The sequence below is a fragment of the Rhinolophus sinicus genome, chromosome 16 (genome assembly GCF_057876585.1).
Source record: "Rhinolophus sinicus isolate RSI-liver-muscle chromosome 16, RSI-T2T, whole genome shotgun sequence".
Lineage (NCBI taxonomy): Eukaryota > Metazoa > Chordata > Mammalia > Chiroptera > Rhinolophidae > Rhinolophus > Rhinolophus sinicus.
In genome coordinates, this window is record NC_142516.1 from 17,244,657 (window position 1) to 17,270,944 (window position 26,288).

Consider the following 26,288-nt stretch of genomic DNA (forward strand, 5'->3'; position numbering starts at 1 on the left):
AAAGGATTTGTCCCAGGAAATTCCAGGGTTTAGCCATGGAATTGAGCCAAAGTGAAAGCCTTTTCCTTCAGGCAGCACCAAATTAAAAGTATGCATAACCTAGTGTCGTCCATCAAGCTATGGCCTGTCCATCGCACCTGAAATAAAATCCAAAAACCTGACCACAGGCTATGGGGCCCTAAAGAATCTGACCTGTCCCATCTTTCTGACCATGCTCCTCCCCCTGTCCTTTGCTCATTTCACAATGGTCACCTGGCCTCACTGCTCCTTCAGTATGCCTGCCTTTACTCATGCTATTCCTGCTGCCCAGGTACCACTCTTCTACCAGATCCTCACGTAGCATCTCCCTCATTGCATTCAGCTCACATGTCATCTCACAAGACTTTTCTGGCCACCAAGATAAAATGGTGTCCCATCCTGATTTACCATGTGGTGCTCCTTCAGAATTCCTCATGAGACTCATGCGGCCTGCTATTACTCAGTAGTTGGCTTATTTGTCTATGGCCTGCTTCTTACCAGCAACCCAAATGGAAGGACTCTGTCTCCTTTATCCAGGGCTGCATCCCCAGTGCCTTGAATACAGCAAAGCATAAGGCATGTGCTTTATGAGCATTTGGGGACCCCAGTTGCTCCAGAGGCAGCATTTACATAGAATCCTCTGGTCTTCTCCTCCCTCTGCATTAACAGCCCAAATTCTCTCCCTTGAGGATTAAGGAGAAGGAAAGGGAAGTCATTCCCCTGCAAAGTCTTCAGTTAAGCTTAATCTGGATAGAAAAGGGAGGAAACAAAGAAGGGAGGTAGGGTGGGAGGAAGGGAGAAAAGGAAGGGCTGATAAAGGAAGGAAGGAAGGAAGGAAGGAATAAAGGAAGGAAGGAAGGAATAAAGGAAGGAAGGAAGGAAGGAAGGAAGGAAGGAAGGAAGGAAGGAATAAAGGAAGGAATAAAGGAAGGAAGGAAGGAAGGAAGGAATAAAGGAAGGAAGGAAGGAAGGAATAAAGGAAGGAAGGAAGGAAGGAAGGAAGGAAGGAAGGAAGGAAGGAAGGAAGGAGAGTACTAGCCCTGTTAGCACTGAAAAAAATGAGTGTGTGTTGGACATATTCTTCCAAACCCCTCTGTCTCTGCATTTGTGCTCTGATAAACTCAAGGAAACCCTTCTGAAGGTGGAGACCATGAATTAGCTGTGAACAGTAGGGGACATAAAGCAGGGAGGATATGTAGAAACACAACGACAATTAAGCATCTTTCCATACCAGTGTGGGGGAGGGGACATTTCCCCTTTCCCTTCTTAGTTCTTCTGCCTGGTCAGATAATTAAACTGACATAAGACAGATTACCAGGAGGCAATAACCAAAGTTAATTACGCATGTACACAAGGGGAGGTCCACAAGAATATAGGGCCCAAGGACAAATTGGGCAATTGAGGCTTATATGCCACCTTGAGCTAAGGGGAAAGGAAGGGTGATGGTGTGGACTTCAAAGGAGAGGAAGGGAATGCAGTAGAAATGTTTGGTAAACAAATGTCTGCTGGGCCGTCTTTAACAATGGGACAGAGAGGGCTTTGATCGAAGGGGCCTTGCTGGGTTCCTCCCCGTCTATCACACCTGGTTCACATTAAACCATAGTTACCTAGGATGACAGCTCCCTTCCTGGAGCAGGTGCTCTACCGAAATTTTTTTAAGCTGTTAGGGGGAAGGTCGAAGTTTTTTCCTAAGTTTCTTAAAAATAACCAACTTCAAATAACAAATATTCCCAAAAGGGGCATAATTGGAGGTGGCGAACTCTGTTCCCCTTTGCCATCTACAACATGGTGGGAATCTAAAGATTTAAAGTTGACAAAGCTACAAATTCCAACCAGGCCAGCTGGTCAACCCACTATCAGCACAGAAATGGGATGTTGAAATAAATTCTGATTTCCCAGGCCCACTGACATTGTTTGAAGGGTAGACGCCGTGCACAGCCGTAAGAAAAAGACAACAGCCTTTTCATAAAGAAATGCCAAGAAATGGAGTGTGGAACTCTACAAGGGAAAGACTGGGCTTCTGGGGCAGTAAGCCCACAAGTGGGTCATTTGCTAATGAACTGTAGAGTCTGCCTTTATGATGACAAGCCTCTTAGTCGCCGCCTCAACTATTGTCTGCTGTCATATTATTCCCTCTCTTTTTGTAATTTTTATCCCTCTCCCTTTCATTTATCTACCGATTTTATTCATGGAAGTTACAACTTTCACTTATCGGACTAGCATTTGGTTAGTGAAGGGATGTGGATGGAGACCAATAGCACCCACCCCAGAAACAGCTCACTAAGTATAAACTGATGCTGTTTCTTGATTTTCCTCCCCCTCCCCCAGCATAAAGGGGTAAAAAAGAAGAGCCAAACATTTTGGTGGAAGTGTCATTACCATGATTATTACTGTTTACTGAGCAACATATCATTAGGTGAAAATTACTCTATCAACTGTACGAACAAATAAAGAAGGATGTGAGGGGCATTGTGTAAGAGTGTCAGTGGCATATAAAAAAGCTGATTCAAAGAGAGAAAAGATGGTTCTCATCAGGAAGAGACACTTTGCATTGTGGATCTCCTCTCCTCTCTCCATCCATCTTTATTGCAACGGTTTAGCAGATAATCCATAATCACCTCCTCCCTACCAAGTTAGGTCACTCTCATATCTCTTACAACCGGGTACCTGAAATTGCTTTCATGGAAAAAAAAATTGTTTTATGTTAGAATTAGAGAGACAGCTTAAAAAAGCAGTTCCCTGGAGAGGAAAGACAGTGACTTAATCCGCATAAAGGGGAAAACTCAATGTCAGCTCAGTTTCTGACAGGAAGTTATGACAGCAGTTAAAAAAAAAAAAAAATTAGGAAAGTGGGATAAGAAGAGGAATTTGTGGGCAGTAGGTTCGATATCCTTAACCTTATTGGTTTGCTTAGATTGGTTTTATCCTGTCTTTTTATGCATGAGCGCTGTTGGAATATTTAAAAAGGACATACTCCTGAGTTTATTTGTCTTAAAACCCAAGGGCAAGGAAGTAACTGTTACACCTAGAGTGCTGCTTCTGGCCTCACAAGGGCGATGGGTTTAAGGACAGCTGACTGTCCCTTTCTTTCTGCCAAACTATGTATATCATTTTGACTTTTGGGTCTCTCTTTCTAATCGAGACCATATTTGTGTGGTTAGAACTGCTATAACATGTTGGGTGTGAACTTCAGGACACAAATTTGAGTTAAATGAGGAGTCCATAGAATGTAGTTCAACATCAGGTATCCCAAACATATTCTGTACAGGGCCAGATAGTAAATATTTCAGGCCATGTGGTTTCTGTCACAACTACTCAACCATGCCTTTACAGCACAAAAGCAGCCACCAACAAAACTTAAATGAACAAGCATGGCTGTGTTCCAATAAAACTTTATTTATGACACCAAAATTTGAATTTCAAATATTTTTATATGTCATAAGGTCGTCCTCTTGTTTGGATGCTTTTTCCAATCATTTAAAAAATATGAAAATGGTTGTGAGCTCACTCATTACCAAAATAGGCAGCAGGCCAGATTTGACCTTCAGATTGTAGTTTGCAGACCCCTGTTCTAGATCAAACAAGATTTGAAGGAATGTAAGTTTTGCCAATATGAAACAATTAGGAAGAGCATCTCCAAGGACTTGGGAAAGTCTGAATCAAATGTATTCTTGGAAAGAAACGTTTTCCCCCTCATGAAGGATATCTTCAATCCAATTGCAAGCTAGGATTCAAGTTAGAAGTCTGCTTTAATGGACACATACAAGTAGAGCTCATTTGAAATTCGCTGCCAGAGTGAGACATAAATAGAGAAGAAAAAATTGTTCTTTTAAATGAACTCAAAGCAGTTCTTCCTCTGTTATTTACAGGATTCACTTCCAGAGAGAGTCCTTTTTCTTCCTAGATCATGCAAAATCCGCTTAAACTCAGCCCTGAGTAAATTGTCACTTTGAAGGCATATTCAGACAAGAGAGTTTTTATTGTGCTTTATATGTTCCAGAGATGAATGAAGATGGCACATCTCATTTTAACTGCGCTTAATAAGCTCTGTTTTTCCCAGGCTTTCTTTCTGTCTAGCAAGGGACAGTTTCACCAAGACTCACTGCCTTGCTCAATGCAGCCTTACATGTGTTGGGTGAATTTATCTCTGATCTTCCTGAAATTGTTTATGTAAAGTGACTTGAGTCCCAGAAACTGACAAAAATCCCAACATAAAGAGAAGATGAAACAGACCTTCCATAGGCGATTGAGGAAGCATGGACAGGAAGGGAATCTAAAAGCAGCCAATTTTCTCAAAATACAGAAGGCTGGACAGCTCAGACCAAGAACAGCCGAAGTCTGTTTCTTCCGATCTCATCCTTCTTATGAGAGACACTTTCCAAAATGGAAACCGAAGTCCAGAGCAGTAGTAACATAGATGGGTCGAGTTTTCTAAATCCACAGGACACTGGTCTGTGGGAAAATACCATTTCCAAGAGGCAAACCCAAAGAATGCATGCAACAAAGCAAAATAAATATATTGATTTTTCTGTTGGTGTTTTTATAGTGACAGCACTGTTCGGGGATGCGGTGAGTGAAACGCGGCACTCGGGCCCCATGGCCTTTCGGCACTGGCAGCGGGTTTGCCGTTTTTGGGTTCCTTAGGAGGAAAGTGTTTTTGAGGAATGGTTTAACTGACCCCATCTCTGTCATTATTCAGACCACACCCCTGAACTGGAAAACCTCACCGTGACCCAGGTTGGCTGGGATGGCCTCAAACTCAACTGGACCGCAGCCGACCAGGCCTACGAGCACTTTGTCATTCAGGTGCAGGAGGCCAACGGGGTGGAGGCCGCTCAGAACCTCACGGTGCCCGGCAGCCTGCGGGCTGTGGACATCCCGGGCCTCCAGGCGGCCACCCCTTATAGAGTTACCATCTACGGGGTCATCCAGGGCTATAGAACACCCGTGCTCTCTGCTGAGGCCTCCACAGGTACCTCTCACCTTCTGTCTATGGCTCTGTTTTTTCCCACAGGAAACCGTCCAGGGATAATCAGATGCAATTTGCTTTTCAGTGGACTTGTTCTGCCCCAAGGTGTAGCACTGTGGTGTCTAAGAATGGAGAGCCATCAGGCTGCACAGCTCAGATGCAGCCTTTACCCTGCTCCCCGTGTGAATGACACCCTTTGGAGTTGTGCAGAGCCCAGCCTGGGGACCATACACACAGCCCCGAAGACAGGGAGCTTTAGTGTCACAAACAGCCTCCCTCCTGGGAAGGGATGTTAAGGCATTTTATCTAAAAGGAAAAAAGAAATTAATCACACAACTCATCTCCTTGTCTACTGGAGGTTAGGGCAATTCCTTAATGAAATAAGATAACAAATATTTTCCTACATCTCACCCCCTTTGTTCTATTTCACAAATTTAGGAAGCTGCATGATTCATGTTTATCTACTTTTATTTTTAAAAATAATCTAAAGCCTGTTCTTGTGTTCAAGATTCCCTGGATTGTGGAGTGTGATTTTATTATTAAACTGGTTCTTTGTCCTTCTCCAGGGGAAATTCCCAGTTTGGGAGAGGTCACCGTGTCCGAGTTGGGCTGGAATGCCCTCAAGCTCAACTGGACTGCTCCAGAAGGAGCCTATGAGCAGTTTTTTATTCAGGTGCAGGAGAGTGACACAGCAGAGGCAGCCCAGAACCTCACAGTCCCAGGAGGACTGAGGTCTGTGGACCTGCCTGGGCTCAAAGCAGGCACTCACTATAGCGTCACCATCCGCGGGGTCACTCGGGACTTCATCACAACCCCTCTCTCTGTTGAAGTCTTGACAGGTATTCTAAACTATTTCATTAATTTGCTTCCTTCCTTCGTTTCTGCTCAGGAGTGATCAAGGCTCTTCCCTGCTCTAAACTGGGTTCAGCCCCTACCACCTTGGGGAAAACTGGTGAATCACCCCTACTTCCGTCCAAATGTCTTATCCCTTATATGGCCAAGTCCTAGTCATAGCACGGTAGCCAATGCCATGGAAAATTCCACCAAGTCTTCCTTTACAAAAGTGAGAGGTGACTTTTCTTTCAAGGCAAGTTTCAGTCATAATATTTAAGAACTTGGAAAGCACAATTTGCAAGTGGAAAAAAAGTTGGTCTGAGCTCATTTTAAGATCACACCAAAGGACTCCCCAAAACCCCATTCGTAAGTCAAAAATGGAAGTTGTGAACAATTCCCAGAGATATCTTTCATTCCCAAAGGCTGATTAGAAAAACCCCGGCTTGAGTGCCAACAATCAGAGTGTGTTCACCAGCTGTTGTAAATAAATTACGCATCTGTAATCAACACTAACCAGACAACTCACCCCAACCCTAGCCAAAACGCTATCTTACCTGAATCTCAGCGTGCGATGGCCTGTTTCCGTAACTCAGCCTCTCTGTCCTTATGCAGAAGAGGTTCCAGATCTGGGAAACATCACAGTGACCGAGATTAGCTGGGACGCGCTCAGACTGGACTGGACCACCCCAGATGGGATCTATGAGCAGTTTGTCATTGAGGTCCAAGAGGCTGGCCAGGCCGAAGAAGTTCACAGTCTCACTGTTCCTGGCAGCCTGCGCTCCGTGGAAATCCCAGGCCTCAGGGCTGGTACCCCTTACACTGTCACTCTGCATGGCGAGGTCAGGGGCCGCAGGACTCGACCCCTTGCTGTGGAGGTCATCACAGGTATAGGACCGGGGACGTGACTGAGCCAGCCTGTCTCTGTAACAGAGCAAATTCTCCAGGTGGCAGGAGCCTTTCTTGGTGCTGTTAACAGGCAGAATGACACAGCTGTAACTCAGGGAGGTCTAGGCTGGAATTCCACCTTACTTATTGAATATTCTTGGGTATATTATTTTACATCTCTGAGCCTTCTGTTCTCACCTTTAAATCAGAGATAACACCCCCAGCTCAGAACACTGTCCAGAACAGTAAATGAGATGATGGAAGTGCTTAGAAAAGTGCCTATCCTGTAATAAATATTGATCAGCAAATAGCTAAATTTATCAGCTAGCAACACATCAGAATAAAAAGAGCCTAAACAGTAGGGCTGTGGCACAAGAATAAGGTCAACACTTTCTAGAGAAAGCTTATTAGTGGCCTCAGAGTCACGAACTGCCATCCAATTTGTAGTCAGATCGCTACAGAATAACCTCTGAAATGATCGAGTCAGCTGCTGAAAGGATCCAACACTCTCTCTCTTTAACAGACACTCGAGGGAGGGACATTTCCAAGAAAGGACAGCCACAATTTGACTTCAATGTTTTTCATTCAATGTGGGGAGGAAAAACAATTCATCTCAATTTTCCCCTGAAAATATGCTGCTCCATCTGTTATAGAGAACTCCGTGCTGTTCATGAGGTTTCTAGAAACAGCTTTAAAAGGGGCTATGGGCAAATGGGCCAGATTTTTGGTAATGGGGTTTTTATGCTGGTCCCTAAGCCCATGACCACCTCTATAGACCCTGTGTTTTGATAATGCCATCCAAATAACTTAATTTAAAAAAATTGTTTTTCTTGCTTCTATAAATCAAATAAATTTGGTCCTTGCTAGAAACTACACACAATTCCAAAAATAAGAAAGGTGATATTGCAATCCACCTAAGCTGGCCAGATTGTCGTTGTCCTATTTTTCCTGGAGTAGCTGCAAACCAAACAAGAGCAAAAGGGGCCTTTGAGACAGATGGAATCTGGGTGCAGGATGCTAATGGTCCACACCTGCCATGTGTAAAGTTTTGTTTTTCGCAGCAGAACTCCTGAACATGAAATCTTACAAGGAACCCCACATATGACAGCCACATGAACAGCTGTTCTTGGTGAGCTGGAAGGAGAAGGGGCTTCCTCAACCCAGGGCCCCAACCCAGTCCTTCCACAAAACACCAAGTGTACGTGGAACACAGTTTGAAAACAGCCCCTCTAAATTGCAGAGTTTGCTCTGATTCTCATAGTACCCCGAATCCCGGGACCCCTGAGAACAAGACTCTCACACCTTTTTTTGGCTCAAATCCCTGCTGTTATTTCTGTCTCTAATTTTGAATCCCCGGCCACTTCAACCTTAAAAAGAGAGGAAGGGAGATTTGATTCGGCCCTGAGAAGCATTCATGAGGCAGTGTGTTTTTCCATAGTTGAATCTAAACTTCCCAAATTGGCAATAATGACATTAAATTTCTTTCCTACAGTGTAGAAAAATAAAGACTGGGCCCTGCTCTGCACCATTTGCTGAGCAAAACATAATCATTTTAATTAAAATTGGGCACTCGGTTCACACAAATGGCCTTGCTTTGTGATGTAGCCATTCTTCATTCAGACACCAAGTACTAGCAGAAAAAGGAGGGAGGGAAAGAAGCAAGCCAAAGCTCCAGTAGAGAGCCTTTCATCCCTGAAAGCTAAGGAAAGTCCAGAGATAAAACATCAGACTTGTCCAAACCTGAGACGGCATATGCTTTATAAACGCAGTCAGATAGCATGTGGCCAGCAATAAGATGACCTCTCCAATGTCAAGTGATGAAATGAAATGTAATTCTCACCCATATGACCGAGACGTCCCAAGGGGAAACCTCAAAACAATGACATATTGTTAGGCTGTCACTTACTGGGCACTCACTATGTGTCAGGTATGATACTCAAAGGTTTAGAAATAGTCTAAACATCACACAATCCAAATGAAATGGTATTGTCAGTTCCTTTTACAGGTGAGGAGAGTGAGGCTCAGAGATGAGCTGGGCGGCATGGCCAACATTACACAGCTAGCAAATATCAGTGTTGGAATTCTAACCAAGGCCCAGCTGCCTCCAAGGCCTGCATGTTTAACCATTCCTACTTACTTTATCCTCACCCACAATGCCACCTTTTCCAATTGCCATTTAAGTTCTGGCTGTGCCTGTTCAGAGACCTCCTGGTGGGCCGTGCCGTGGTCCAGATGGCATCACCATCTCAAGAGGGAACCATGCAAATGTTCCCCTGTCTGACCATTTTCAACTCCTGAAGACAGCTGCAGCCAGATTACCACAGTTCAAATTAGAAATGCTCAGAGACCAAGGATAATCCCACACACACACCCCCAGACGTACACACACAATTCTCTGGCCCCTTTCTCTCTTTCTTTTGAGCTGGGCTGTGGGGGCATTTGGTTTTCTCATTTTGGGTTTACAGAACTGACAAATACCTCTCTGTCCTTCTTCAGAGGAGCTCCCCCAGCTGGGAGACTTAGCTGTGACCCAGGTTGGCTGGGATGGCCTCAAACTCAACTGGACCGCAGCCGACCAGGCCTACGAGCACTTTGTCATTCAGGTGCAGGAGGCCAACGGGGTGGAGGCTGCTCAGAACCTCACGGTGCCCGGCAGCCTGCGGGCTGTGGACATCCCGGGCCTCCAGGCGGCCACCCCTTATAGAGTTACCATCTACGGGGTCATCCAGGGCTATAGAACACCCGTGCTCTCTGCTGAGGCCTCCACAGGTACCGTTCTCTCCCTGTCCATGCTCTCTCCTCAGGTTCCCTGCTTTGTCTCCAAAGGGTCGTGTAGGGAGTCAGCTTCTCTCCATGTCTGAACCCTTTCCATGCTCCCCTAATGGCTGGCTGTGCACAGTCAGAGACCACCTTACGGGCTGCACCTTGGGCCAGATGCCTTCCCCACCTTGAGAGTGAACAACGCAGATGTTGCCTTTTCTGACCTCTAGCCTCCAGCCTCTCCCAGACGTTACCTGTCGAATTCTACAACTTTAGTGATATAGAATTGTGAACTGATGGCTTTCTGTTTCAGGAGACAGTCTGTAGGTTTTAATTCTCTTCTCCAGTGCTCAGATACAAGTAAAAGCCAGCCTGTCCCATCTGTGAGTCCTGGTGGAACACAGATTATTTGCTGTGGAGAGTTTTTTTGCTAGTTGGAAAGGGTGCGTAACTACCCCAAATCCCTCAAGGGTGTGGGCACTGTGGTGCTTGCATTTAAAAGATATGTTTTAATTTAAATGTTTCTTTAAGATGCACTAAGTATAATAAGAGAAATGAATTACCCTCCTCCAGGCAGTTCTCTCAGATACTGAGTCATTGTTAGAATAGCAAATTAGCAAATAGCTAGACCAAAAGGGGGGAAAAAGAATCACACAATTATGACTGGAGACACTACCAAAGAAAAAGCCATTCATTAGCAAAAGTACACACAGCAGTATTTGAAGCAAGGAATGTCCCAGGCTATGAGTGTCAAAGATCTGATACCCCTTTTGCTCTTTTACTGGAGTGGCTCCCTGGAGTGTTGGCCTTTGGATGGCAGACCCCCAGCTGTGACCCAGGAGGTGCATTATAGTTTACTCATCACTCTGTAACAGCACATTCAGTGTTCCCCAGGAGCCTGCTCAAGTGAGCAGCCCTCCTAGCACTGTTTTCCGGTGCTCGTCTTCCTATGTGCCTCCATTGGCTTGAAGATCAGTAGAGGCTGTGTTGTTTGGTTTTGCATATGCCTGCCCCATTTTTAGATAATTATGGCAACTAAATGTTCATGCAAAACCTCTATGTCCTAGTTGGTTCTACCAAAAGCAACTCCACATTTCAGCCTCAATTATGTCAGGGACTCTCACTGAGGTAAACATATAGCACAGGCAACCGCTGCATGAAGGGTGACCTGAAAACGCCTAAAAAATGCAGCTGAGGCTGCCCTGGAGTGGCCGGGCTCTAATCACATCCACAAACCATGTCTTCCCACAAGGCAGAGCAGTCACTCACCATTTCTGATCTTTCTTACCGATCTATCTTGTGGTGTTGGTGTTCTTAGCATTTTTGTTTGTGTTTTTGTTTTTTCCCTTTTCAGTGATAGCAACATTCTTGCCTCTGATTAGTCATTATAAGGGGAGGAAGGGCCATAATTCGATCTGATCTGTGTTTCACCAAATTTGTTGGGATGGGAGGGCCTTCTCGTCCTTGCCAGAGAGACAGTATTAGCTTTCCAAAGCCTGCTTCTGCCTACCCTCTGCATGTTTCATTCCTGTTGCTCGGAAAAGCTCGGGTAGGAACGTCTCCAAGACAAAATGTTATTTCTTGGCTCAACAGGGTTGCCTGACTGGCTTGCCTTGGCTCAGCTCTCCTGGTTGGCAATGCAAAACTAGCCGTCTTGGCCCACATCGAAAGCAGTTAAGAGAGGACAAGCTATTTTAACAGAATATGAGAATGGCTGGCCCTTGTCAGAAGTATAAAGAAAATACCAAGAATTACACTGACAAGTTGCCAATTTCCTTTAAGTCCCCAAATCAGAAGCCTCCAGGTACCACCTTGGGAGGGTAATGGTGTCAGAATTAGTCTTCATTTGAATAGACGGGAGCTCCCTCAAAGCAAAGGATGCCTGTGGGAGGGAGCCAAGTAATCTTGGTCTCCTGAGTGCAATTCTGGAAGCTGCCAGCACTCATATCTTTTGAGCAACGGCCAGCATCGCCAAGCTGGGGATCCTGGAAGCCTCTAATACCGTAGGTCCTGCTGCGGTCACTCAGTACGGCTTCTCTCATGCTGGATCTCGGCCAGCCTGGTCATGTGTGCAGCTCCAGAGCAGGGAAATCAAATTGCCACACCTTCCTATTTGTATTTTTTCTTTTAACAAATCCCCTTTTCCTCTCCCATTGGCACTGATTGGTAACATGCCTTCATTTTCCTATAATCCTGAACTGTCAGATCTTTCGACCCAGCTACCATTCTATTAACAATGTTTACTTTAAAACACAGCCAAAGGATTAACTCAAATTTATTTGTTTCTTTTATTCCCCCTCTCCCCTTTTTTTTTTTCAGCCAGAGAACCTGAAATTGGAAACTTAAATGTTTCCAACATAACCCCCGAGAGCTTCAATCTCTCCTGGACAGCTACTGATGGAGCCTTCGAGACCTTTATCATTGAAATTATTGATTCCAATAGGTTTGTGGAGATGATGAAATACAAAGTGTCTGGTGCTGAGCGAACTGCCCACATCTCAGGGCTACGCCCTAGTAATGATTTTATTGTCTACCTCTCTGGACTCTCTCCCAGCATCCGGACCCAAACCATCAACGTCACAGCGACCACAGGTACAGGTGCATTCCCCCATTGCTAATGCCCTCTCTCCAGAGTCTTCTTTGCAGGGTGAAGCTACTCCTGCTCGCCCACTGAGGTGCAAGCCATAGTGCAGTAAAGCCTGGCTGGAGTACTATTTAATATAACTCTCTCCCAACAGCAGCCCAAATGGTGGATTTCCTTTAAGGCTTTTCCTTGTTTTCTCACCGACCAGGACATTTGCAGCATAAAATGTAGTTTGGTCCAGATTGCCATAGAGAATGTGGAGAAAAGAATTCTCCCCTTCAGTAGCAACAACAACAACAGCCATAATAAGCAATGTCCCCTCACTTGGGAAGGCACTTACGTACATCAGTCAAAAGAGATCTTAAAAATCATATTTTTTTATTAGCCCAGCATCTTTGTCTTTCTGGTGACTTTCACCTCATAGTATCCAAATATGACAATGATTTAATGCAATTGCATTGGTGCTATTTTTTTTTCAACTGGGAAAGTAATGAGAAAGAGCAGAGATTATGCATCAGATGAGTGCAGAAGGAAACCATGCCATCCAGACCACCCCAATTCCAGTGCCACCTCCAGGGGCAGGCTGTCTTGCCCCAGAACAGTGAATGGTAGATGACAAACGTAAAAGTGACATATCGTGTCTGAACAAGGAGGTTGGTTAGCAGAAGAGTAAATGGCTCGCACTTTAAATTTGGGGTGCCTCTGACATACCTACAGCATGCAGCAAAAGAGAACATTTTATATGAATTTAGAAAGGAGTGCCTTTTTACTCAAAATAACATTCTTAGCACATTTTGGACAGTGCCTCTTTTTGACAGATAAGGTAAGACATCACAAACTGAAAAAAAAAAATAGTTATTTGTGGAATAAACACAAGAGAATTTCTTCTTAGAGTTCACAGTCTCATATTCTGGGGAATTCAAGAAAAGGGCTGACATTATAGCATCAACATTATCAAGTCACCCGTCATCAAGGGAGGGTCTGTCCTCATTGTAGGTGACACTACACATTGTTACCAGGGTGGTCTGCAGAAAAAAGCAGAGGGCCAGCATTATTTGGTTCTAATCTCAGCTAGCTTAAAGTATAACAAAACCTAGGGAGAAAATTAGTCACCCATGTCTATTTGTTTCTCATGTCTCAAATGGTTTCCAGCAAAGGACATGTTCCTTTACTAAAGGGTAAAGTGTAAAACTATGGATTTAGTTATATGTGTTTTGCATTGGACCCTATAATAGCATTTTAAATGGACACGCTTTCATATTGTTTTCTTCTTGCCTTATCAGCTGAACATCTCCTTAGCCACCTTGCTATCTCAAATGTGACCTGGGCCAATGTGTCCATCTTGTGGAAAGCTCAGGAGTCTGTCTGCCTTTGATAGCTTTCTTAGAGAAGTTAGGAATTCTGACCACCTCCAGGAGACAGTGGTGCATTCTGTACCTGGGTGTCTTGCAGCTCTCTCATCACCAGCCTTAAAGCTTCTTCCAGTTACACTGTCCACCTTCATGGATTGATTGGCGGGCAGCGCGCTTAGACCCTGATGGTCCAGACAACCACAGGTATTTCCCATGATGGGTTCTTCACTCTCTACTGAACGTCCTTTGAGGAGCATTCCAAAAAAATCTCTTGCTACCCATTTTCATCCTCCTAGTTCCTCCGGATCTTTCTCAAATTTGATAGAGCTGCCCAAATCAGAGCTTTAAAGAATAACAACAAAAAAAAACCTCTTACCCCAAATTAAGGAACTTCAATGTCAACCTCTTTTTCCTAAATATTCAGTCACATCTGGAGTTTCTCTGTTTGTTTATATAGAGTTAACCTGACTTGCTTTGGTTGAATTTTCTAAACCATCCTTTTGTCTGATCTTGAATAATCATTTCCAGTTCCACCCATCATCATCCGCCTGTGGTCTTTCTAATCAAAGTTTGCCTGTGTCCTATTCAAAGAGGTGTGTGTGTGCTGTTTTTGGTGTCTTGGTTGGAATGCTGTATATTCTCATTGTCTCCACCAAGATTTTAAAAGTGGTGCCACTAGCATGCCGAGAAAAGACCCTGCAACACACCCCAAGAACCACATGAGAGGGTCCAGTGGTCTCATCTCGTTTCTCAGATTTTTATTTGTCTGGATTCCCTGCAAACAGACTGCTCTCTTTTGACATTTGCTCTATCAAGCATGTTTTGTCTTCCACAGGTATCTGTCACAAAAGGTCCGCATCTTCCTTGCATCCATCATCTTGTCCCAATGTAGGTGCATGTGGTGAATAGTCAGAGCATTAAATTTTTGAGAATGCTTGTCTTTCCTGGAAGCAGGCAGCATGTCAAGGAATTGTTTCAAAGGGTTAGGAGTGGTAAGAGAAAAATGTCCCTAGCTTGCATGGAACACTAACTACCGTTTTCTTTCTGAGTTTTTCTTGCATCTCTCACTTTTCAGCTTGGTTACACTCTTTGGGAGACAGCTGGCAGTAAACCTTGAGAAGCCAGGTCTTATTCGGCATGGTGAATGTGTTGGCACTGCCAGTCTCTGTCTAGCAGCAAAGAGAGTCTCATTTGGAGGGTGTTACCTTTTGTGGGGTTAGGGTAATTTGCCAATGCTGTGGCTGAAGATTATACCATCATTGTTTCTCAAACTGACTGCTAAGTAGGAAACTCCATGCTATTACTTACAGCTGTATTCTGTTTCTGAGTCAGATCCTTTTTTGTTCCTAAAGACTTTAGGGCATCGAGTTAGGCTGTGCAATTGTTAGGCTGTGCAGTTAAAGTTTATCCAAATGAGTCCCTTCCTTTCTACAAATACTGGCACTGCAAACAATTCCCAAGTCCATGGGAGAATTGGTCTGCTTCCCCCCCCAACCCTAAAACCTCATCCTAGTATCTCAGCCCCCCAGGACTGTTGCCGCTCTATAAATCCATTCTGGGTTCAATTTACTGTAATATTAGTATTATTTGATAAATGTGCATTTAGGAGGCCAGACCATATACATCCTAGTTAGAAGTAGCAGTACAGGTCCCCTACATTAAAAATAAGTTGCTTTCATCACTGATTGTCTAGACTTTAAGGGACAAGAGAAACTTAACCTCAGTGGAACTATCCATCTTTCCAAGTTATCCAATAAGTGAATTTCCTAATCAGAAAATACAATGCCTTACTTCAAGATTTTCTTTAATGTTTGCATACACCAGGAATTGTTTAATGAAAGCCATTTTTACCTTTACAGTGTTTGAGGGTAAGATGTAGGTTTTCCTATGGTGTATGTATTTAGTTTTCTCAATACTATAGAGAATTTCTCTTACGTGGATATTAGCCTTTAATTTGTACAATCCAAGTAGATATAAAGAAGACTAAATAAGGAAGGTAGCATTTTCTAAGTCATGCTCAGTGGAACACCAGCTCCTTAAGATGTTCAAAGAATATTCCTCATAAAGGTTATCCATTGATCAGTAAGTTTATGAAATGCTGGTGTAAACAAACATAAGCAGATTTTTTTACAAAACCAGCATTTCAGAGCCTTTAAAATGCTAGTATGCTTTGTGAATCTCTAGGGTGAGATATCATCTCCAGTGTTTATCATACATGCTTTACCATGAAGCTGTCTTTTCTTGGACCATCATACAGAGCTAGTACCCCATTACAAACCTTAGGAAATGTAGCCTAAATGTCCTTTATGTGAATCCTACCTACTGCGCTCATGGCTTGTTCACTTTTCTTCATACATGACTAGCAAATGGTCATGTCAACACGTAAAAAGAACACACATCCATGCTTGTAGATAAAGCGATATAGCCTAATATACTACCTTTCTGTCAATATTTGGAGGGATTGATACTTTCACGTTCTATGGCTACAATCTGGAGAGACCCACTGCTTCCCCTAATAATGTCTCTCTTTCTCTCTGCCTGGGTTCCTTCCCCTTCAGAGCGAGAGCCACAGGTGGGCACGCTAATCCTTAGCAATATTACTTCTGATAGCTTCAACATGTCATGGACCTTTTGCAAAGATTGTTATCAATGTTAGCGATTCTCATTTGCTGCATGAGCCCCAGCAATTCACAGTCTTAGGAGACGCACAGCACGCTCACATCACCGGCTTGGTGGAGAACACTGCTATGACATTAGTGTGACAGGGACCACCAGGGCTGGGGACCCCATCAAACCCCTCACTGCCTTTGTCATGACAGGTACTCATTCAAAGGTTCTCACTTGTCAGTTTAGAATTCTGAGATGGGAAAAGTGGAAGAGGTGATAGATATTCTACAGGAAAATGGAGCCCAAAATACCGTCTTCACTCCATGTATAAACTTCTAAGTAAGGAGAAAGCCGATACTATTGCAAAGAGAGGTCTTTCGCAGCCACTGTTAGGAAATGTATTCAACAGTTGTACAAAACTTCCAAGGATTTCCTGCCCAATTTTATAGGTTGTCTGATCCACAATTTGGAGATTTTGGCTGAAGAGTGTGTTCTAAGTTAATAAAGGCCTAGGACAGGAATTTTGTCTAGAAATCATGCTAGGTAAGTAAGGCAGTCAGTCTATAAACTAACTGCCACAGAAACATAATAATTTATCCTTTTCTTCTAAAAAATACATTTTTTAAATGGCCTTTACGACAGACTAATGAAGGTTCAACCTAGGACAGCAGATAAATCCCAAGTATAGTTGAACTTTATCCATTCATTAAACTTGACTTCTAACTTCTCTTTGAATTACATAAGGAAATGTTTTTCTATTTTCTTTCCTGGGATTATCCTAAATCAATGGCAAAGGCTGAAAATGGTGTGGATTTACCAAACCTCTAGTTTGAAAAACCTCAAAAACTATGTAGAAGTCTCTCGCCTTCCACTAATGATAATTTTCAGGAGACTAACTTTGCCATCTGATTTTCACATTAAACCAGACCTCTGCCAGGGTCTAAATTGCTATAAGTAAGCTCTGTTAATGACGTCGATTAAGTATTTAATTGAAGGCAGCATGGTGTCCCAGAAAAGTGAGGATTTTGCAATCAGGCCTGAGTGGTTTCTAATCCTCTCCTGCATCTTTTTAGTTCTATAACCTTGCCCGGTTCTTAACTGCGCTGAACCCAAATTTCCTTGTGTATGAAGAGAAGACACCCACAGATCCCTCTGGGGACTAAATGGATATGATGAATTTTAACTGCCTGGCATCCAGTAGGCATTTCACAGATGCTAGATCCTTTCTACTATCTCCCAACACAATGAGGAAAGTGGTGTTCTTAAAAATGAGCAGCAAGCTAGATAGAAACAATAGACCTGTGCAATCATGACTTTCCTGCCATTTTTTAAGAGAACCCTGGACATGTTTTAATGTGAGGTCAAAAAGTGGTTACCTTTTCTGTCCCGTTATCTAATGTGAATTCAGTCATGCTGACAGTCTTGAAATGCAGACCCTGACAATTCCTTAGTGAGGCGTGGCGGGGCAAGCGCAGCCATGACAGGAGAATCTCACTGCCCAGGAGGGGAGAAATGGCCAGCTACAGATCCCATCAGGCCCTTACTTGTAGCCTCTTGCAGGACCTCCCACAGAACGGAGAGGAGAAACGGAGGCTGGGAGAGCTGGCCTTGGGAATCCTAGATCAAGTTACAGCATTGTCTCAACTAATCCTCGAACAGATTGCATTTTAAAAGAAGCATATTTTAAAAAGAGGAAAAGAAAACGGAATACGAGGGACTATAAATAACAAGCCCTTTATCGACTAATTAGCCTGAACGCCCTCCTTTTTCATCAGAACACCGCTGCTTTGATGGCGTGGAGGTACAGAGAAGCCTGCTATCAAAGCCAGGCGCCACTTATCTAAACAAAACTCAGCAACAGAATTTGAGACTCTTGTCTTGCAGACAAGGAAGCCTGTTTGCACAGTACATGTGATTTCAGCTTTGCCTTTGATAGAGTTATGATTTGGGGGAGATCTTTACGTGGTGAAAAAAAAAAAAATGCCTCAGAATAAACACCAAGTGTTTCAAAATAAGTACCAAAAGTTCAAGCCATAGCAAAATTTAAATCTCAGCTTAGGGGATGAAGGCATCTCCTTCATTGTTCATTCAGTCACCAAACACTTCTTTGTAAAACAGTTTTTCTTTACATCCCATGAATTCAACTGTGGGCCTCAGTGTAAGATCATTTATCTCTTTGAAAGTTTCCATTTAGCTGCAGTGGAAAAGAAGGCTGTAAACTAGATGCAGCTCGGCAGTCTTGGCCGTAGAATCCCCCATCCTCATGCCCCCTCCTATAAAAAATAAATACATTCACCATTACCGTGCTTTGTTTTTTTAGAGCGGAGGCATTGGACCTTCTCCACTAATCCTGTGTATGCCTCAGTACTTGCCAACTCTGATGGGGTTGACTAATGAGATGTTAGCTGAGGGTGTGGAAAGAACATTGAACTTGGAGTCAGACAAGCTGGGTTGGATCTTACCTTAGCCACCTAGTAGATCTGTGATCTTAGACAAGTCATCAACCTGTCTGTTTCTTTAGTTGTGATGGGGGAGGTGGGTACATAGCAATATCTACCTTACAGTGTCATTGTGAGGATTAAATACGATGATGGACTTGAAGCCTTGTCAATTGCAAAGGATTGAAACCTCAGAAACTCAGCTGATATGAGCTTATTCCTTTTGGGAATCCCCATGTGTGAAAAGTCCCCTTGGCACCTAAGAAGTAAGAGTGACTGAGCTATAGATGTTTGGTGAATGAATGAAAAAAAGATGGTGACAGAATTTACTGAAGATCCAGACATGGCCTGATCTCCTAACTTGATCCAGAAAAGTAAGCATCAAAATAATTAGTATTCAAAATAATCAAACATCAAAATAATCAGTATTCTTTGCTGGGCCACAAACATAATTTGTTGATTTTGACACGTGAACAATCTTGCTTCCTCATTTTATCTCAACTTGCGAGCATGTGTGTCACTAATTGACCAAATCAATTTGATTCAAAGGGTGAACGAGAAGTAAAATAGAAACATAAGAATGTAGCAAAAAAAGTAATATATTTGAGGAGGAAAAAAAAGGATGATTTGCTTCAAGATCAGAAGACAGTGGGAAGTAGGGAAAGGGGCCCAACCCAATACAAAATATCCAATTTCGTAAGAAGTTGTTCATGGCCTTTGCAGTCAGACTCAGCTAAAAAGCCTTAGTCTGTCACATACTAGCTATGTGACTTTGGCCAAATCAATCCATCTCTTTGAAGCTCAATTTTCTTACCTGTATAATGGGAATACTATGTGTCTCCTAGGCTTATCATGAGATTTACATAAGATATCATCTGGCAGCCAACAAAGTCTTACTAATTAATATTCATTTTCTGAGCATACAAAACACTTAATGACTGATGGGGTAACTATCAGTGTTTGTGGAGACTTGTGCTGTGTCAGCAGAGTCAGTGCTGCTAACCTGAGTTGTTTTCACTGCTCCCTTCTTTCAGAGGCCCTGCCCCTTCTGGAAAACCTAACCATTTCCGACATTAATCCCTACGGGTTCACTGTTTCCTGGATGGCATCGGAGAATGCCTTTGACAGCTTCCTAGTAACGGTGGTGGATTCAGGGAAGCTGCTCGACCCCCAAGAGTTCACCCTTTCAGGAACCCAGAGGAAGCTGGAGCTCAGAGGCCTCATAACCGGCATTGGCTATGAGGTTATGGTCTCTGGCTCCACTCAAGGGCACCAAACCAAGCCCTTGAGGGCTGAGATTGTTACAGGTATTTTGATTCCAGTGAGCCGTTTTCTTCTTTTCCTGGTCTCCTACCGTGTCATCCATCTGCCAGATCACCATGGTTCTAACACCCTCGTCCACGTCCTTTATTTAATCCTTAGATGTGGCCTGTTCTGTGATGTTTCCCCCACCCCCACCCCACATTCTCCCTTGTCTTATGTCTCTAATGAGCACTCCCCTTCTCCCACTCCAGAATCGAGAAGGTCGAAATGGTTCCACTTGGTGTTCCAAATCCTTTAGACCATGTCTTCTCCGTAGCTCTTGTGTGATGACTCCATATCACCTTCCCCCGTGTTCATCCTGGCTGGGCCCCCAACTACATTTCAGCCTTCTCCAAAGAAATATACCAATAAGTATATTTCAAAAACTTAGTTACAGCGTTTGCCATCTCAAAGTTTCAACTGTGATCTTGACAGACTTACCAGGAAGGCTCATCCCTGGAAAACCATTTATGAACTTGTTATGTTGGTAATCACTAATATCGTAAGATATGCTTCAACACAGACTAAATCCATAATTTTCTCAAGACTACTAATTCCCAAAAGAGCATTAACAACGTTCATGTTCAAAAGTCTGTGTTTCCCAAAGTCTTTCGAGAGATGACTAGTTCCATAGACTATTCAAAAGGCCCTACAGGGTGAGGGAGTTCCATGGTCAAATAAGTTTTGGAAACACTGATTTAAACATAGTTTACCAGGATCCCTAACCATAAGGCTTTACAGAATGTCCTACTGTGCATGTGTCTCTCCAAGAGGGACTTACCCAGGCAGTATTTCCCAAACTTATTTGACAATGGATACCTTTTAAGGAAGAGGCTCGAACAAGAATAGTTTGCTGTGAGTACACTTTGGGAAACTCAGCTGTAAATTTATCTTGACATTGAGTTTTGTCTAGTTCACGCAATCCAAGATAATACCTTGAGTCCAAAGTATGTAGCACAAGAGGTTCCAAGCCTCAGTTCTATCATCTTAACACTTATCTAATGGTTAAAAAAAACAAGCAAGTCAAGAGTAGGAGCCTTCTTTAGTAAAACAGCTCCAATAAAAAAGCAAAAAGACCATAACATTTATATCATTTTAAAAGCCATTTTGCTCATGATCAAGGGAAATATAATCAGCAGTATCATCATGGGCAGCTCTACAGATCGTTAATGCTGGTTTATTTGTCTTTTCAAAAAGAAAAGAAAAAGATCTCACAGAGGATGGGCACTCAGCCACTGGAAGACAGAGAGCAAATGTAAACAAGTTACTGGCTTTGAACTTGTTTAATAATGCAGAGGAGGGGCCATTGCTGAGTCCAGATGTGGATTTATAGAATGGCTTTTAGACAAAACTCACATATGCAAGCATCCACTTGGTTTGTAATAAATGTGTCAACTCCATCTTTCCCTTCTCCTAGGCCTGCTAGCCTTGTTCGTGTTGAATAATTTTATTTTCGGTATCTCAGGACACCTCTATCTCTAAGAGCCGAGCATCACTACATACTAATATCCCCACTGGAGAGAAGATTGCACAGGCTGATAAATGATGTGTTCTTTCTTCCTTCCATCACTTTCTCCCCTTCTAGAAGCTGAGCCAGAAGTTGACAACCTTCTAGTTTCAGATGCCACCCCAGACGGTTTCCGTCTGTCCTGGACAGCTGATGAAGGGGTCTTCGACAGTTTTGTTCTCAAAATCAGAGATACCAAAAAGCAGTCCGAACCACTGGAAATAACCCTACTTGCCCCCGAACGTACCAGGGACATAACAGGTCTCAGAGAGGCCACTGAATATGAAATTGAACTCTATGGAATAAGCAGTGGAAGGCGATCCCAGCCAATCAGTGCTATAGCAACAACAGGTACCGTACAGAAAGAGGAGAAAACAGAGAAAAGTCATGACGGGGACCTTCTTCTCACAGGGCTGGGAAATTACAGGAGCTTTGGACACAGGCAAGCTCACGTTCAGATCCTGCCTCTTCCAATTATAGACTGGGTGACCATGCACAATTTGGCTAAGTCTTTATGTAAAAAGCATGTGATGCCATTTACTTAATAGTGTTGTGAGATTAAGTGAGATAATGCATGGAAAGCCCGTAACAGAAGGACTGGCACATAGCAAGGGCTCAGCAAATGAGATATATTTATATATTCACTATTGTCATTAATACATCATCATCATTGATCAATGATGATCACATCTCTTTCATCCCAAAGACTCTTCCTTCTATTATTATCTCATCATTTTTTTTTCCAGAGATATATTCCCTTGTCCTGTGGTCAAATGTTTGAACTACGCAGAGATAATGGAGAATTAGTAGCTCCATCTATAAAAATTAATATTTATAAAGTGCTATGTGTGAATAATCAGTACCGTAATCAAGAAGGAGAAAAGAGGAAGCTGGCAAGGTTAAGGGTTGCTCTTTGTGAAGCTCATTAATTTTATTTGATACTTACACTCTAAAAGGCACTAGAGGGGGGAATGAAAACCCTTTTCCATATGAGTTGTTTCAAGGAAAATAAAAAAAAGATGGTTAATAGTGTGACTTTATAATAATAATATGAAGGCTAACATGACTCTTGAGAAGGAAAAGGAAAGACCTATAACAGGTGGGGTGAATTCCTTCAGAAAACTGAGGGAGATGGGGAAAGATAGCATTAGCTAGAGAGGACTGCTTCAAAGAGGAACCAGAGGAAAGAATACCAAATCATGAGGACAGGTGAAAGGGACCTGAGAAATGATGTAGCCCAGCCTCTTCTGTTTGTGCATGAAGAATCTGAGGCCCAGAAAGGTCAACGATTTGCCTAAGGTCACACAGCCAGATTTGGGGTAGATCCCAAATGCCAACTTATTTTATACTATTAAATACAAGCAGGCTGGACGATAGACAGAGAACCAATGAATATACATACTTGCCATCTCTGACAGGCATAGACAGAGAATAACACCAGCCAAAACCTTCTCTTTGTCCAGAGAAATATATAGAATATTTGTCCGGGGTATTTTATGATGTCCAGTTTCGGGACCTAGTAAGCTCCAGGAAGCCACCTATAGAAATCGTAATCAGTGTTTGTAGATGTGAAGACATTGCGAGATCCTCTGAGCAATTCAGTCAGAGGAAAAGCCCTGTTTCTTAACATGGACACCCGATCCCTGGGCTGTGGGGCCGTGTCTCCTCCTCCCTGTGGCTGCCCATGAAACAACTTCAGATCAGAGGCAGAGCCTGATTTTGACCTTAGTTTATAAACACTGTTTTTCGAAGTTTACTTCTGATCACTGATTTTGTTTTGTTGGTCTTATTTTCTAGAGGCCCTGCAGTTCTGAAGCCAAAAGGAGAATGAATAATCATGATTTTTTTTTTTTTTTTTTTTTTTAAGAACAAAAGGAAAGGCAGACCCTAGTTTTTAGAAAGGCCTGTCTTTGATTTCTTTCTCTGGGGCCTTGTATATCACAGCCCAAGAGAACAGTGTGTGTGTGACGTGTGTGCACACACCTCTGCTCAGTTACTTTGGGAGCGTAGGAGAGGTGACTCTTGAGCACAACAGACGTCTAATTTCCACTGTCACCTCATCACCTTCATAAAGTTTCCCTTTTGCTTTTTCATCCTTTATTCTGTCGTTTCTCCATCACACTGTTGTAAACCCTTCCCTATAAGGTTCTGTTCCTTTTTTTCCTTATAAAAGCTGTTGCAGGTTCTCCTCTTCCTCCCTGAGTACAAGCTGCCAGCCCCCAGTGCCCTGCTGGTGAGAGGCAGGGTGCTTTGTGGTTAAGCCTGCAGCCTCTGAGCGATTCCTTCGTGTCTAATCCTGGCTCTGCTTTTTACCAGTTTTCTGACCTTGGGCAAATCTCCTTGCTTCTTGGGGCCTCAGTCCCCTCACCTGGCAAATAGAATTTAACTCAGAGGTCAGCCCTGAGGTTTAAACAAGATCATGAACTCAGAGTGTATAGCAGAGTCCCCTTGCCCACTGTAACAAAATTAGCTATTAATATGTTATTATGAATATGATATGATATATAATATGATTTATATGATTTAATATTAATTTTATTTTTAGTGGGCCACTTGGTTCAAAATTCAGAAGTTCAAAAAGGATATCGAGTGAGGTCTCTATTCTACTATGTCCCTTCCACCCGGTTGCTCTATCTAGAGGCAGCTGGGACTATCACTTTCTTCTGTATGATTCCAGAAATATTCTATACAAGTAGACAAAATTAGACATAAGTCTGCATTCTCTTTTTTTACCCTTTTTTTTTTTTTTTTGGCACAGTGGTTAACATACCCACTGTTCCACACATTGCTGTTGTTGTGTGTGTGTTGCTTGCTTATTAATAGATCTCAGAGATCATCACATACACCTTATTTAAACCATTCCCCCACTGATGGATACTTGGGTTATGACGTTTTTGTTCTTTCTATCTGTTTTTTCCCTGCATTTGCAATGGCTCCTCTTCCCCTCTGTGGTTTGAGCCACTTCTTCACAATAGCCTCTGGGATCCAGAGAGGAAATCTGTGGCCACAAGATCCACCTTCTAAATTGTGCCAGGACCTGTACCAGTGAGGTTTGCAGTCAGCGAAAGTCAGAGGGGACAAAGCTAGCAGCAGGAGGGCACCAGTGCCTGAGTTCACGTACCCGCCTAGGGTATTTTCTCTCTGCTGACCTCACCTAGATCTTTCCTGGGGGCTACCTCAAAATCCAGTGTGGCCTGTGGAGGAAAGAGTCAGATTGGAAAGAAAGTAAAGAGAAGGTGATCATGTTTACTGAATTCTTACTGCATGCCAGATTCTGTGCTAGGGGCTTTAGGTGCATTATCTCTGGGAATCCTCAAAACACTCCAGACGGTGGGCACCATTTTACCACCGGACCTATGGAGCAACTGAGGCTCACAGAAGAGAAGGGAACTGCCCCAGGTTGCCCAGCCTCTCCATGGTATTTGGACAATCAAAAGTTTGCAGGCTCCAGAGCCCCTGTGGTTCCAAAGATTTCCCAGAAAGGGGCAAAACCCCAGGCAGCCACCGAGTCTGGGGGTGGCTACTAGGTTGCGGAAGAAAGCTGTAGGAGGAGGGCAAAGATAGACATGGGGAGAGGAAAGGAAAACACCCTCCCCAAAGTGCTCTGTGGGTTTCAGAACGTAATGATCAACGTGGGTTGGAGAGGGGAAAAGATGAAGTGAGCTCCCTAGAGTCCTGAAAATTATTTCCTGAATTCTCTGGTTAAGCATGGTCAGCTAAAGAGGGCAGAAAGCTAAGCCAAAAAATACACAGAGAAAAGCCAAAAGATGCTGGGTTTGGGGTGGAGGTATTTATGTAGTACACACTGGCCCCAGGGCACGGCTTTCCCCGCAGGTAGGCCCAATGTCCATTGGGCGTTTGCTTTGGTGATGGGCCTGAGGTTGTTCCCTGGCTCTGAACCTCCATCCAGTTCTGGGAATGGGTTTGCCGGGGTCAGTTTCCATGTGAACATTATTTCCAGGATCCTGGGGTTGTGCTCAGTTCTACTGCCCACTCCTGGGACCGAGAAAGGTCAAACCACAAGAATGTTCATTGGAGAACTGGGCCTCACTTTACCCCTCTGTGAAATGGCTAACCATACCTTTTTCTCAGGCTTTTCTAAATGAGGGTTGATCCTTATAAATTGCAAAGAACTGTACAATTGTCAAGTCTTGGTATCTTTTAATAGAAGGAACTGGAAAGCAAAGATTCAAAAAAATGCTAAAAATCCAGAATTAAACAGAGGGCATATTCTAAGCTAAGAGACCACTCACGTACATTTCCTTAGATGTCAGCTGCAGTGCTAACATTCTCCTTGAATGAAACCAAATGGCAACCCTACAGCCCTGGGCTCTGACCTGAATGAAAAATTGGTTGTTTCTATCGAGTCACAACTTGGCCGCAGATCACCACAGTTTTCATCCTAAAGGCTTGGCCCAGATGCAAACTAGGGACAACGTTTTCTGGAATAAGGAATCCAGAAAGAATTTTGATGAGCAAGATGTAAACTGTTTCTGGTTTTCTCCTGTTGTTCTTATAGCCATGGGCTCCCCGAAGGAAATCATTTTCTCAGACGTCACTGAAAACTCGGCCACTGTCAGCTGGATGGCGCCCACTGCCCAGGTGGACAATTTCCGGATCACCTATGTGCCCATTGCAGGAGGTAGGGGACTTGGAGAGGGGTCGGGGAGGAGGAGCCTGGAGGGTTTGGGTGGCATAGTGAAGAGACCCTGATAATTCCCACCTTCCCAAACATCACGGCCATCCTTCTATTTGAGACCATCTGGATAGACTTCATTTGTAAAGTGCTATGAGATCCTTGGAAGAAACTACCTTGTGAGGGTCATTTTATGAAGCCCTTTTCCAGCCCTGAAATGCTAAGTGTCTATGAGAAATAAATCCCCAATATTGTTTCCACATAATGACAAGAGACGCTAAGTACATCGGCCTTTTCTCTGCGCACACTCATCTGAAAAGCTGGTCTTGGTCTGGATATATGTGAGGTTTTGGCCCTGGGTCCCAAAATCTATCTCCGTAAAGGGTGGGAAGTTGT

At 43.4% G+C, this 26,288-nt stretch overlaps 1 protein-coding gene across 4 annotated transcripts in view; it reads left to right on the forward strand.

The window, feature by feature from the left end:
- Positions 1-26,288, forward strand: part of TNC (tenascin C) — an 86,648-nt gene that overhangs the window by 42,246 nt on the left and 18,114 nt on the right. The window contains exons 11-18 of one of the 4 annotated variants that reach the window (XM_019731183.3): positions 4,718-4,990; positions 5,554-5,826; positions 6,434-6,706; positions 9,203-9,475; positions 11,786-12,058; positions 19,482-19,754; positions 21,335-21,607; positions 25,776-25,898. In XM_019731183.3, the coding sequence (XP_019586742.3) occupies positions 4,718-4,990; positions 5,554-5,826; positions 6,434-6,706; positions 9,203-9,475; positions 11,786-12,058; positions 19,482-19,754; positions 21,335-21,607; positions 25,776-25,898 (2,034 nt within the window). The remainder of the gene's footprint in view (positions 1-4,717; positions 4,991-5,553; positions 5,827-6,433; positions 6,707-9,202; positions 9,476-11,785; positions 12,059-19,481; positions 19,755-21,334; positions 21,608-25,775; positions 25,899-26,288) is intronic. The other 3 variants (XM_019731184.3, XM_074330922.2, XM_074330923.2) reach the window with 3 other exon arrangements.